At 36.6% G+C, this 12088-nt stretch overlaps 1 protein-coding gene and 1 long non-coding RNA gene across 5 annotated transcripts in view; one reads left to right on the top strand and one right to left on the bottom strand.

Annotated features, from left to right (window-relative positions):
* Positions 1-1420: 1420 nt before the first annotated feature.
* Positions 1421-12088, top strand: part of LOC135692241 (uncharacterized) — a 43396-nt gene continuing 32728 nt past the window's right edge. Inside the window, exon 1 of one of the 4 annotated variants that reach the window (XR_016144495.1) lies at positions 1421-1620. This is a non-coding gene — a long non-coding RNA (uncharacterized LOC135692241). The remainder of the gene's footprint in view (positions 1621-12088) is intronic. The other 3 variants (XR_010516833.2, XR_010516832.2, XR_016144494.1) reach the window with 3 other exon arrangements.
* LOC135692238 (uncharacterized) lies at positions 2152-10757 on the bottom strand. The gene is made up of 6 exons (XM_065210315.2): positions 10575-10757; positions 9815-9933; positions 7911-7979; positions 5379-5493; positions 3950-4059; positions 2152-3810 (listed from the first exon to the last, which is right to left on the bottom strand). Exons 1-6 carry the CDS (start codon positions 10591-10593, stop codon positions 3739-3741), a joined length of 504 nt encoding a protein of 167 aa, XP_065066387.2. The 5' UTR covers positions 10594-10757; the 3' UTR covers positions 2152-3738.

Here is a 12088-nt window from a genome sequence, read left to right as displayed (position 1 = left end):
GGAAAGAATGGTCTTGCGACGTCCATGGGCCACATTTAATCCTTAAAAAACCATAAGGCAATCGCACCATCGATATAAAAACATTCGGTAGATTACAAAAAAAATGGTCGCAAATCCCATTCTAGTCCTACAAAGGCACAATGATCTGGGAGATTGGTTAATCCACAACTAATTTTGTGTCATACACTTTATTGCAACCCAATTCACTGCCACATTCCTGCAACACATATTACAATATATCCAAGTGTTCCACACTAGACAATGTGCATAAATGTATTATTTTTTATGTGAAGAATTGTATTTACATCTACATCCACACTATATCAATAAAATCGTACAAACATACAGTTGTTCAGTTGGAATTCATTTGCGTTTCAAACAACGCTTCAATACATTGATACACCTTTGCTACCATTATCCCTGGATGCAGGGATGAAGGGGAATACAGTTGTAAAGGAGCATACTGATTAAAAGCTCAAAATGCTCTACCTGGTGAGGACTCAAATTTCAAAGCACAACATGCATAATTATGTGCATAATATCTGGAGCATGTCTGTTCTGACACATGCTCCAGATAATTGGACACACTACATTAACAACAAACTGGATGATCTTTCCCGGCAGAAGGCAGTGTTGCAATGTCCGATTGATATTGCATCAATCTTTTCTTAATTTTCTGACAAGCTGTGTTTTTATATTTTGCATGGTTTTAGAGAAAGACACATATCGACTACACTTAAATCTGCAGTGAAAGGAAATCGGAATCAATTTAGAAATCCATTCCCTCCAGACCAAACTATCATTGGTAATCCCTGGTGTATCGTGTGACTTTCAGAACAGACAATTTCCTACCATAAACCATCTTCTAGCTACAGTTATATAAGAAAAACATTAAAGCAGATCCATTGGGAGAAAATACTTGCCCTGCCAGAATCAGTTTTGCCTGTGAGAAGGCTATATTTTCGTGGTTGAAGGGTGAACCACCTCATTCCCTCCTCAAGTGACGCCCCTGGTCCCATTCCACCCCTACTAGTCAAAACAAAGTTTGCTTCTCCAGCCATTGTTACACAGAAGTGTTACTAGACAACTTAAAAACATAAAGTTGAAAAATTTAAGCATTCGGCACACACAATTATCCGTATTTGTCAGTAATCTTGGCTTATTATTGCAGTCAGCTTGCTTCGAGTTTTTATCATTTTTCAGATCATCCAGGACCCGCGCCACTGGGGGGGGGGGGGGGGTTGGCCATGCCCCCCACACTTTTATGTAATTTCAAAGCTACAATCAAAGGTGAAAGAAGCCTTGCCCCCCTTGCCCCCCCACTTTCGTTAGCCTTGCCCCCCTTTTGAATTGAACGAAAAGCTTCAGTGTGTTTCAAAATGTGCACCCGTACCCGTTTATACTTCATCCATCTGTCCTTTTTCATATTGTGGCCTCGATTTCATTTTTTAATCGATCCTAACAAATTAGCGGGAAACTTCACAAGGCTGTGTCATTTCTATTCTGTGGCTGTGTCGGCCGATGGAGATTCAATCGAATATAATGTTTACATGAAAAACAACTAAGATTGCATATGTTGCCAGTTTAAATTTGGCTGTTTGGTGCCAGTTCCTTACGGTTGTGAGTGTCTTTTATTTTTTGTTTGTTGCTTGATATATAAAAATTCAGAAGTAAAACGTTTTTAGGCTCGGACATGCATGTTTAGTTTAGAAAAATATTTAGAATCATTGTCGTCTTAAGCAAGTTTTTTCCATTTCAGAAGATAAAACCATGCAATCTTCAGTCATGTGACCATTACCGCTTGAGCATAAGTTGAAAGATGAGAGTATTGTTTGCTCAAGCTCATAAACTTCTGCTTAATATTACCACAAAAGCGATGTCTTTTGGCTCTTGAAACCATACTTCAGAATTTGTTCGATTTGTTAAAAATATTTTGAATTTCAAGTCCCATGCTGATTTGTCACAAGCTTTTCATGTACAAAGTTTTTACTAACTTGCAGGAAGCTGTTTAATTTCATATTTTGATGGTTTGAAACCAACTTAAAATCCAAAAGTAAACAGAACTGATAATAAAGACAGTGAATGGCAAGCAATCCCTTAAGATCAGAAGCAAAAAGAAATGTAGACATAATATTGTTTACTTTGAAAAGGAAGAAAGATTTATAACATAACAGTATTGTAAAGATATGCAGGTCTTAACAATGTTTTCATTCAACTATTCAGTTCACTTTTGTTGTCAGTTTGCCACAAAAATAAAAGTGATGGACAGGTTTCTTCAATAAGGATGTCATGAGTGGATTTTTTCCAAAAATTAGAAAGCAGAGGATGATATAGAGGATGATCTTTTTGTGGACACAAGGGTAAATGTGTTTACAGGTCAAAACTATATGAAATCTCAATGTAATCCTGTCTTTTCACCATGAATCAATTGCAAACTCATTGAAGTAAGTTCAGTTTTTCATGCAAATAAATCCACTATAGATTGTTTAGAGCAATAATGATGCAAACATTGGCAATTTAAAATGTTTGCATTTGCACCCAGCTTCACTATGTGGTGTTAAAAATATTTTGTTTTGGGTCTTTTGTCTTTCATTGCTTGTGACTCTTTTTAGAAAGAATCATGTCAATGGTTTTTAATTCATACTACAAAATAATTTTGAGGAGAATATATCAAGAAAATACAAATTTGAAGGTGCATGGAAATATCTTTAGTATGAGAAAATTCTAAAAGGCTAAATCTACTCATTACACCTTGTTACAAGCCTACACACTGAAAGCATGTGATTATTTACTTGCATACATTGGCAGACTGGCCCAACAGGATCCCAGGAAATTTTTCAGGGGGGTCAGGTCAAAAGTTGTCTGTGATAACAAGTTTATGAATTTACCATGTTACTTTATTTTAACAACCATTTTACTTTGTTTTAAACAATGGTCTATAACAAACTTCTGAACGCTGTTACTTTTTGCAACTTCTAACGCAATCTAAACTCTCCCCATCCCCCCAAAATTATGACAAATTATGATGTAATGCTAGTGCTGTTAAGTGCTAAACTTTTCACTAAAGTAATTAACATCTTTAACAGGTGTATTATTTCAATTCATGTCTCACTATACTGCAACACTCCAATTGCAAATTAAACCAAATGCACAAAATGTAAAGTTTTTGGGCCCTGAAGATCTATTTAGACCTGGCAAGTAAATGGCATTCCAGTCTGCTCCTGCTTTCGTATAATTTTCTAAGTTCAAGGCTTGTGTAAGAAAAAAACCCTTTACAAGCTCATTTTATCTTTGTACTTCTCTTATGCAAAAAAGAAGCATTTATTAGATCTCAAAATACAAATCTCTAAACAAGCAATAACAAAGTCTACATTCTGAACAACCAATTATATAGATACAGAAATACAAAAATATTTTCAGTTCCAAAACAATTCTGTTATACAAGGACATTGTGTATGTTTGTTTGCTGTCCAATGAACCTATACATAGATAGTGTATAGTGTGACCTGGCTATGACAGTTATGACAGTGAAAATGTATTGTTTAAGATCCTTTGAAGTTAAAATTTCCTCAAATGTGGCATGTTTGCTGTTTCCATGAGCAATGATATGTATCAAACAGAACTCTGTTAATTTGAGTTGAGATTTACTTCTTCCACTATCTTAGCTTTGGGGAACTTAGCTGTAAAAAACCCAGATCCCTTCTCCTTGTAAGCAAGCAAGCCATCGATGTAACATTTTCAAACATACATGTTCTGTTTAGGCTCTTGCCATGTAGGTGAAGTCATATTCATATGAACTGTTTCTGACTCCTGTAGAAACAAGACAGCTAAATGAATTATACAGGTGCCCATTTAAAAGTAAAATACGAATGTTACTTTGTAGAAGCTAGTGGATTGACAAGAGTTTTAAAGGTTGCAAAGTCTAGTACATAAATGAACCTTTACTTACCTCATGTTTTTGTTTCCAAGCTAAATAGCACCCATAAAGTCCTGAGACCAGAAGCACAAAAGCAGAGCAGTTCATGGCAATCATTACACCCAACACAATTTTGCACATACCTGGCGGTAGAGAAAGTAAATCATTTTGGCTGTACAAAATTAAAAATATGGCTTTGAAAATAGCAAACATTGAAAATATACTTATATGCTTTTCAAAGTATGTTTTAAAACTTTTTCTTTGCTCAAAGCAATTTTCAGATTAAAGTATTTATATCTAGTGCTTTGTAAGGATAAAAAAATTATCCATCCTTTAAGCCTATATGTTTAAAAGTGAGATCAAACTTTCTTACAATGCTACATGGTTTTTACCTTGTCTTTTCACAAAGAACGTTTCATCAGGGGGCAGTGAGATCCTTCAAAAAGCCTTCCTGATGTGTTGGAGTCCTTCTGGGTGATATTTTCCTAATATGAAAGTTTAATTGGCAGGAAGGGAGATTCAATTCTAATTTCTGCTTAAGGGGTGTGTGCCCCAGAAACAGTGTATGCATGGGCTCCGACAAAGGTTGAAAAGTGAGGGGGGGCCAAGGGAAAATTTAACACCCATAACAAAAGATTTTGAAAAAACTCTATTGTTTGGCAAAAAAGTGGGGGGGGGCCAAGGCCCCCCGGCCTTCCATTTGTCGGAGGCCCTGGTATGTATGTATGTATGTATGTATGTATGTATGTATGTATGTATGTATGTGTGTATGCATGTATGTATGTATGTAAACTATACAGGGTTCCAGTGTCAGAACTAGAAATTCTTTATATACACTGTTTAAGTATCTATGTTTATATATATTTATTTATATATAAACATAGATACTAAATAAAAAACAACTTGTTTGACATTTCACTGTAAGCTTCTTCGTGTATATATATAGATATTCAATCAAAATAATTTTATGTTTCGATTTAAGTCTTCATCAGTAATAGGCCTACTTTTTAAATCAAATGGAGGTTACATATAAAAAATAATACAAAAGAGTTTATAAAATAGAGTAAGTACAATCAGGACGTTAGAGAAGATTGCCAACAGTACGTCCTGGAATAACACTTCAGTCGAAACGTCTTAGGAAACGTGTTTTCCTAAAAATGAAAATCAGTAAAATATACTAAGAGTGGTTATGATCAAGGACTGAGATACAAGGGGGCCAGGGGGCTTTGCCCCCCAAAAATTCTTAAGTTGCGTAAGTAAAATACTGTTATTTTGTAAAATATGGCTATTGTTACACTGATTTATCAGGGCTGGCCCCTCAAACAAAAAATCGTATCTCGGTCTTTGGTTATGATAACTGTAAAAATACCTACCTATTTGTATGGTGAATCCACAATAAAAGTGAGCTGTGTCACATCAATTTTACATGCCATTTAAAAAGACGGTATCTGAACACACATACCTCTGTCTAAACTTCCATGTCCAGTACAAGCTGATTTATAACTTAAAACATCCGCGATGTTCAAGCCACATATGGGGATGAATGCCACTATGCTACATACACCATAATTTAAAACCTGCGATTAAAAGATAAAGCGACTACTCTCTAGATTGACAAACACCTACATGCTACTTGTAAACATGAGACAGGCAAGAGTATACTGCATCCTCTCCAAAAAAACTTTTCATCAACCTTGGGACAGAAGAAGAAAAGATCACTGCCGTAAGGATGAGTGCTTGAACTGGGGCCTTCCCTCCTTGATCCAGAAAATTTCTTGAGAGAGGGCAATCATTAAGGCGACGTAAAAGGCTAATAAGAAGCTATAACAGGTATTTATGCAGTCCTGCTCATGGTAAATTAAACAAATTGTTACTTCAAACCTTGAATCTAAGCATGGTTTAAGCAAAAAGCACAATTTGGGTCGAAAAACTAGTAATTTCTTGATACATAGGCTTTAACCAAAGGCTCGCGTTTAAATGAAACTTTACGGGGTTTTCAAAGCCAGTTTTTGGCTCCAGCGAGTTCTGGTTAAGGTATAGAGTAGGCAGTTGTTAATGAATATTGAAATGCCTCTTAACTGCACGTAATTCAAAGAGCAGTGGAAAATATTTGATATGGGCATCATCTTTAAAGGCATTTGACATGCATAAGTACAGCGAATCCAAAAATTAATTAGGCCAAATTGATCAGAACACGCGCACAAGAATGGCATTGGAAACTGCTCACGTGAAACCATTGTGCGCTGCTTTAGGATTTCGCCGATTTGCAGAAAGGCAGAAACTGTTCACATGTTTTTCTCTGTGCGCAATTTGATTGGTCAAACGCTGTTGGTCGAGTGGCTGTAAGCCACTTTTACCTGTGTCAAATGCCTTTAAATGTTTTGAAAAAGTTTCAGGTTGTGCTTACTACAGAACCAGGAAAAAATTTCTATATTCATCCCAAGCCTGCCATTCCGACCTATAAGTGTCCTGCTTTTATTAACCTCTCTGCAAGTATAACATTTTGGCAAAGAATCCCTCTGAAAAGCTCATTCTTTCGACATAGGTATGGACCAATTGAGTGAAAGTTTAGGGTGCATGAAACCCTACTGCCCCACATATATGGACCTTTGACTCTTACCCCAACTATCAGTGGTGGAAGGTATGGGAGCCATCGGGGCTCAGGCCCCTCCCCCAATCAGCGGTCCCCTCAGAAAATTCTGGCTTTCGTCGGTGAATTGACAAACTTAACGGACCGAAAGCTTATCCGAAACATACCTAGTTTTAAGGCGCAGTGATAACCAATTTTTACAGTGATAAAACGGTTTTGTGCACTGATAAACAGCAGGACCGTCGGAAGCGGGGGTAGGGGCTGGGGGCTGGATCCCCCAATAATTTTGCAGCTCTAGGATATTTACTTTATAATAGTTTACTGAGTGGGAAGCATTACAATGGGCAGCCCCTCAATACGATTTTCGTTCTGACTGCACTGAAAGCCTGAACAGGAAAAGTGTGCATGTTAAGGCTATAATCTAGAGTCAAAGCAAGCAAATTTTCCGTATTTTTTGCAAACTTTGATAGCCTAAACCTACCCAGGGTCACAAATAGAGGGGGCAGGAGTGACCAAATTCCCCAGGGTCTCAATGTCATTAAGGAATGTCATTAAGTGAAGAAGTCGATTATAAGAATTGAATTAATCAAACGTAGCAGAATTATGGCTATAAAACTATTTTAAACGAAAGATTTTGACTGGAAGAAATCATTCTGAAATGTATTTTAAGCTAATCTAAAGGGCGAGCCAAAATTTTCTGCTTGCTCTGCTTGCCAAGAATCTAAGTTTCCCGTTTTACCCTAGGGGCCTTTATAACCTTTCTGTGCCCTTGAACATACCTGATGCAATATTAGCCAGTAATAAATCATCAAACAAGCTATATATGATAACATCAAAGCTGCTTGCGAATTGTATATCTTATTTAGATTCCTTAAAAATAAGCCGAATTTTCCATCGAATTCTTTCAAACAAAAGTTATTTTCGAATATATTTCCCATTGAAGAAAACAATGAAACTGGGCAGAAAAATGAAAAAAGAATAAAGAAAAGATAAAAACAGAAAATGAACGAGTTACAAATAGTTACAATTATGAATGACTTGTCAATAGTGTAATTGCTCGACCTATTCGTCCTCTTGTATCACCAATTGCCTTAGATGAGATATCAATCATGGTATCAAAAATCATTAATAGTTTTTTTTTCGCCCAAAAATCACCTTTATTTATCAAAATGTACGGGGATAAATTTTCCTTAAAAATATATTTATGATCCAAGATGTTATCTTGTTGGAAAATCTTGGGCCTGAGCCCCAACGCTCCTCAACCCCCCCCCCCCCCAGGGAAAGTCTGAATTTCTGCCACTGCCGACTTTGCTTGGCTGCATAAATTTTGCATTTAGCAAATTAGGTAATGCTATAAAAAGGTTGGTTTCCTTTGAAAATGAACAGGATAAGTTCAGAGCTTACTTTGTTGTCTGGTTCGCCTCTGGCCATTGTCACCATAACTTGTAGTGCGGCACATCCACAGCAGAAAAACTAAAACAAAGAAGAAAGAACTATTGGGTCACTAATGATCATGTCCATTTACTTAACTTACCCATTGTTAGAAAACTCACCTTGATGTAACACTCTACTTTTCTTGTGTTTGCTACGTCTTTGCTAATCCTAACAATATTAGGTATTTATTTTCAATTGTTCTCTTTCAAAAATTTTGCACCAATCTAACAGGAACAAACTTGAAAAATTTTGCACCAATCTAACAGCCTAACCAAGATCTAAATCCCATTAAGCGTGAAACTTGAAGTAGCAACTTAAGACCGGTTTCCACTTGAGCAAAGTCTTCAGCGAATTCGTCAGCGATCGGAAAGTTTTTTGTTCTTCCCGGGCATAGGCGAATTCGCTAGCGAAATTTGGCAGTTGTTAGAAACCGTCCTGTTTTATACCCCAAAAGCAAAATCTAAACCTATGTTAGCGAGTTAGGTCTTTTTAAGTTTGTAATTGTCTTATTTTGGGAAAGCAGGCAAGCCAGTCACAAATTACAATTGCAATAGATATAATTTTTAATTTCAGCTCAACAGTAGTTCGAGATGAAAAGTTTCCATTATTAGCTATTCACTTCTCTAGTCAAAGACTAAAAGTGTTAGCAGAAGCCAGAAAATATGACTGCGAGATATGCTGATGATAACAAAAGAAACAAAAGTGCCACGCCCAAACCCCGCCTTATTTTCTTTGCTTTTTAAGGAAGGATTCCAAAGGAAACAAATCTTTTGCTCTAAAGAAGTTTCATTGCATAAATTATTTTCAAAAACTAGACCCAGACCTCCGCCTGGATAGGGTATAGCGCAGAGTAAGAAAAGCATCACGGCCCCACGGCCCCACGGCCACTGGCCGGAGGAAGGTTGCAGGAACAATGAGAAGTAATGGAAGGTAAAGTTGACGAAAGACAACATGAGAAACAATTTTGATTAATGAATATTTTCGGCGGACATGAAGAATCCAGAGAGCTATTATGTTTTGCTAGATGTCATATTTTTAGGAGAGCATAACCTGACCCTAGGCGACTTGTGCTGTGATCCGTTGATCCAGTCAAAAAACTCCTCGACGTGTGTGACACGAGGTTAATTGGATTATCCGAACAGGATTCTTCACCGTCGCAAATTTTCAAACAAGGGCTTCACCTAAAGTTTCTCGGTAGATGCGTCAAGTGCAATTCATGAGCTCCAGATTTTTTTACCATTCAAAAGGTATGCTAAGATGGAAAGAGGGATTTAAATTGACAACCAGTGCTGCTTGTTACCTAGCTATAGAAGTAACTGACAACGTGCTATTTTTCAAGACCACGGCGAAATTGTACCAGTTGTTTTTATCTGCTTTTCAATTTCAACTTTAAAAAAGAATCTTCAATAGGATTAGGAAGATTGCTTTAGTGAAATTTGCTTTAAAAGAGTACATTTTCCAGGGAACTGGAGGCATCAAAATTCGAAAATTGTCTCGTCCTTCGGCGGCAACCATGGTGCCGCCTCAGGTAGTAACTATGTCCTTTGCTCGTCCCAATACCGGACAAAACGATTAGAAAAGTCCGTTATTATCATATAAAACTAAAATTTGCAAATTATATGCGGAGTTAGATTGGCAAAATGTATTGCAGAGGTTAGTGACAGCAACTAAATAATTTAAGGAAAAATTTGTTAATTAGGTAAATTTGTAGTCCACACCCCCCAACAAGGCTTGCCTCGCGACGGTCCTGGACGCACGTTTTCAACGTGCCCGGCCCCGGTCCCTAAAATCGCTGCTGATTCTGTGTGTAAGTTCAAGCAAATGAAATCCAAAGCTCTGTATGGATTTTGCAATCAAAAAGGTTTTGAACTCACCAAACAGCCAACTGCTAACATAATATATTTGGATAAAGACGCTGCACTAAAGAATCCCAAAAATAAAATCACACCTCCAACAGTCAATTCAAACACACCCGACACAGCAAGAATGATAGCTAAAAGAAAAAAAAATTCTTAGGTACCCTTTGTAATGTATATTAATCAAAAGTGCCATCTATCGTCAGAGATGTTCTTCTATGGAATATCTACAATGCCTGCCAAAAGTCTTGAAAAACTGACGTCAATCTGCAAGGTCAAAATCAATAATCCCCCTCTCCCCTACAGAACAAATGCATAATGCAGCATAAATTGCTGGGTGTTCCAAGTACTTTTGGCAGACATTGTAGGAAAATTTCACAAAACTTTATTCTATTCTATTCTATTTTTAAATATCTAAAACAATTGAGTTCGCTAAAGTGATGATGTCACCAAAATCTTTATTTAAAACTTTTGACTTTGGATCACATAACCCTAAAGAGCGTATTGAAATATCACTCAAAGTGTGAAGCGCTAAAGTATGTCCACATATGAACAGGCTCATTCCTCATTTCAAACTTGTTCAACTGATTTTCAATTTTAAGATGTATGTCATTGTGTTCTTTATGGATATGTGGTCAAAAATAACAAAAGTCTAAAATATTTTTTATGACGTCACACTTAGGAACCCTTCACGAAAAATAAATTGAATTATCAAATCTCGACGTTGATGCATATGAAATATAATAATTATTATACAAGTCAATCAAATTTTACAAACTTCGACATTTGCATCCCATTTTCTTTCGATTGAAGAATGTTCGCTCTCCAATTTAACTTATAAAAAACCACTAAAGTTCGTTTACAATATATCGTTTTCCGCTAGAACTGTTTGATTCTGAAAAACTGCTTTCCTTTATAGCGTTTTATAATGACTTAAAGACTCCTTATAATGAGCCATTGCGCGACGCAATCGTCCCATAATGCATTTTCAGACAGTCTGAAATCAATTATGGTTATTCAGTAGAAGTTTACTGCTATTGTTTGGATTTTCGCCTGGATAATTTGCCACCCTCGCAAAGGCTCATTGTTAGCAATGAGTCTTTAAGCAATGTGTCTCTGCACGAACGACAACCAAACGAGGAATAGAATATTTCTTGTTCATTGTTTCGGTTTCTAAGAAGACGCTCGGCAGTTTCTTCAGGAAAAATTTCACTTTAGAATTAACCGGAAAGAATTCGCCATTGAGACAAACCGCAGTAATCTTTATCTATCCTCCGTTTTCATGTTGTATCGCACGAACACTTCCGCACAACTTTCTTTCTACGGTCAGTCTCCGCGCAGCCTGTATGCGATCTACTGTTAACTTGACCGTGCCAAGTTTCACGCGCTTGAAACTTGTGTTCAAAACATTCTAATTGCGCGATTTTTAAAGTAGGTAGGGCTGGTAAATTATCTCTAACGCCATAAACTTTATCCTAGACGACCTAGATGGTCACGGTTACCGATAATTTGCGAACGTATAATCATTGCAAAATGTACTTGGAGCACCCAACAATTTGCGTTGTGTTTTTATATTTTTTAATTCTTTCCCCAAATACTCCTACTTCTGCACCCTTTCCCTCTAAGTAATGTTGACAATTTAGAGAAATATCATAGAAGTACCAAAGAAAAAACGTACTGCTTAATCTCTTAGGTCGTTTTGTAGTAAACCGACATCGCTCTAAGGGGGGAAGGGGAATGATTTAATTTGCCCCTGAGAACTGACGTTTGTGTACCATGACTTTTGGCAGGCATTGTATTTCATGACAAATAGAACATTATTTGTATCAATATTGTACAATCAAGATAAATTAATAGAACCTTTATTTTATCTGTGTAATACATATATTTTTCAAGATATTTATCGGTTATTCGTTAATAAACGTAACTAAATGTGGGCCCCTATACGTAACTAAATTTGTAGCCTGAGTTTATGAGCCTGAGTACTCACACTATGAGGGTTTCCTGTAAAATCCAAAGAAATAACATACAACAATATATGAAGAGAAATTCTACTGCCTGAGATATTTTCTATGATCATTATCTAAGCTTTTCCTGGATTTTCATGCAGCGTATATAGATGCGTCTTGAACATGCAGGTGAAAACATGTTCAGAAAAATGAAATGGGAAATAAATTAGAATTTTAATATTTGTTATATTCTAGTAAATCAAATACAAAATGTTCTAACGATATGAATGTGCACTAAGGTGGATTTCCACTTCACGTTATAGACGGAAAATGGTAATCGTTG

The sequence above is a fragment of the Rhopilema esculentum genome, chromosome 13 (assembly GCF_057945365.1).
Source record: "Rhopilema esculentum isolate cy_ngs chromosome 13, ASM5794536v1, whole genome shotgun sequence".
In the NCBI taxonomy this organism is placed as follows: Eukaryota; Metazoa; Cnidaria; class Scyphozoa; order Rhizostomeae; family Rhizostomatidae; genus Rhopilema; species Rhopilema esculentum.
The sequence above is the reverse complement of the archived record's forward strand: the minus strand, read 5'-3'. Positions and strand labels throughout refer to the sequence as shown.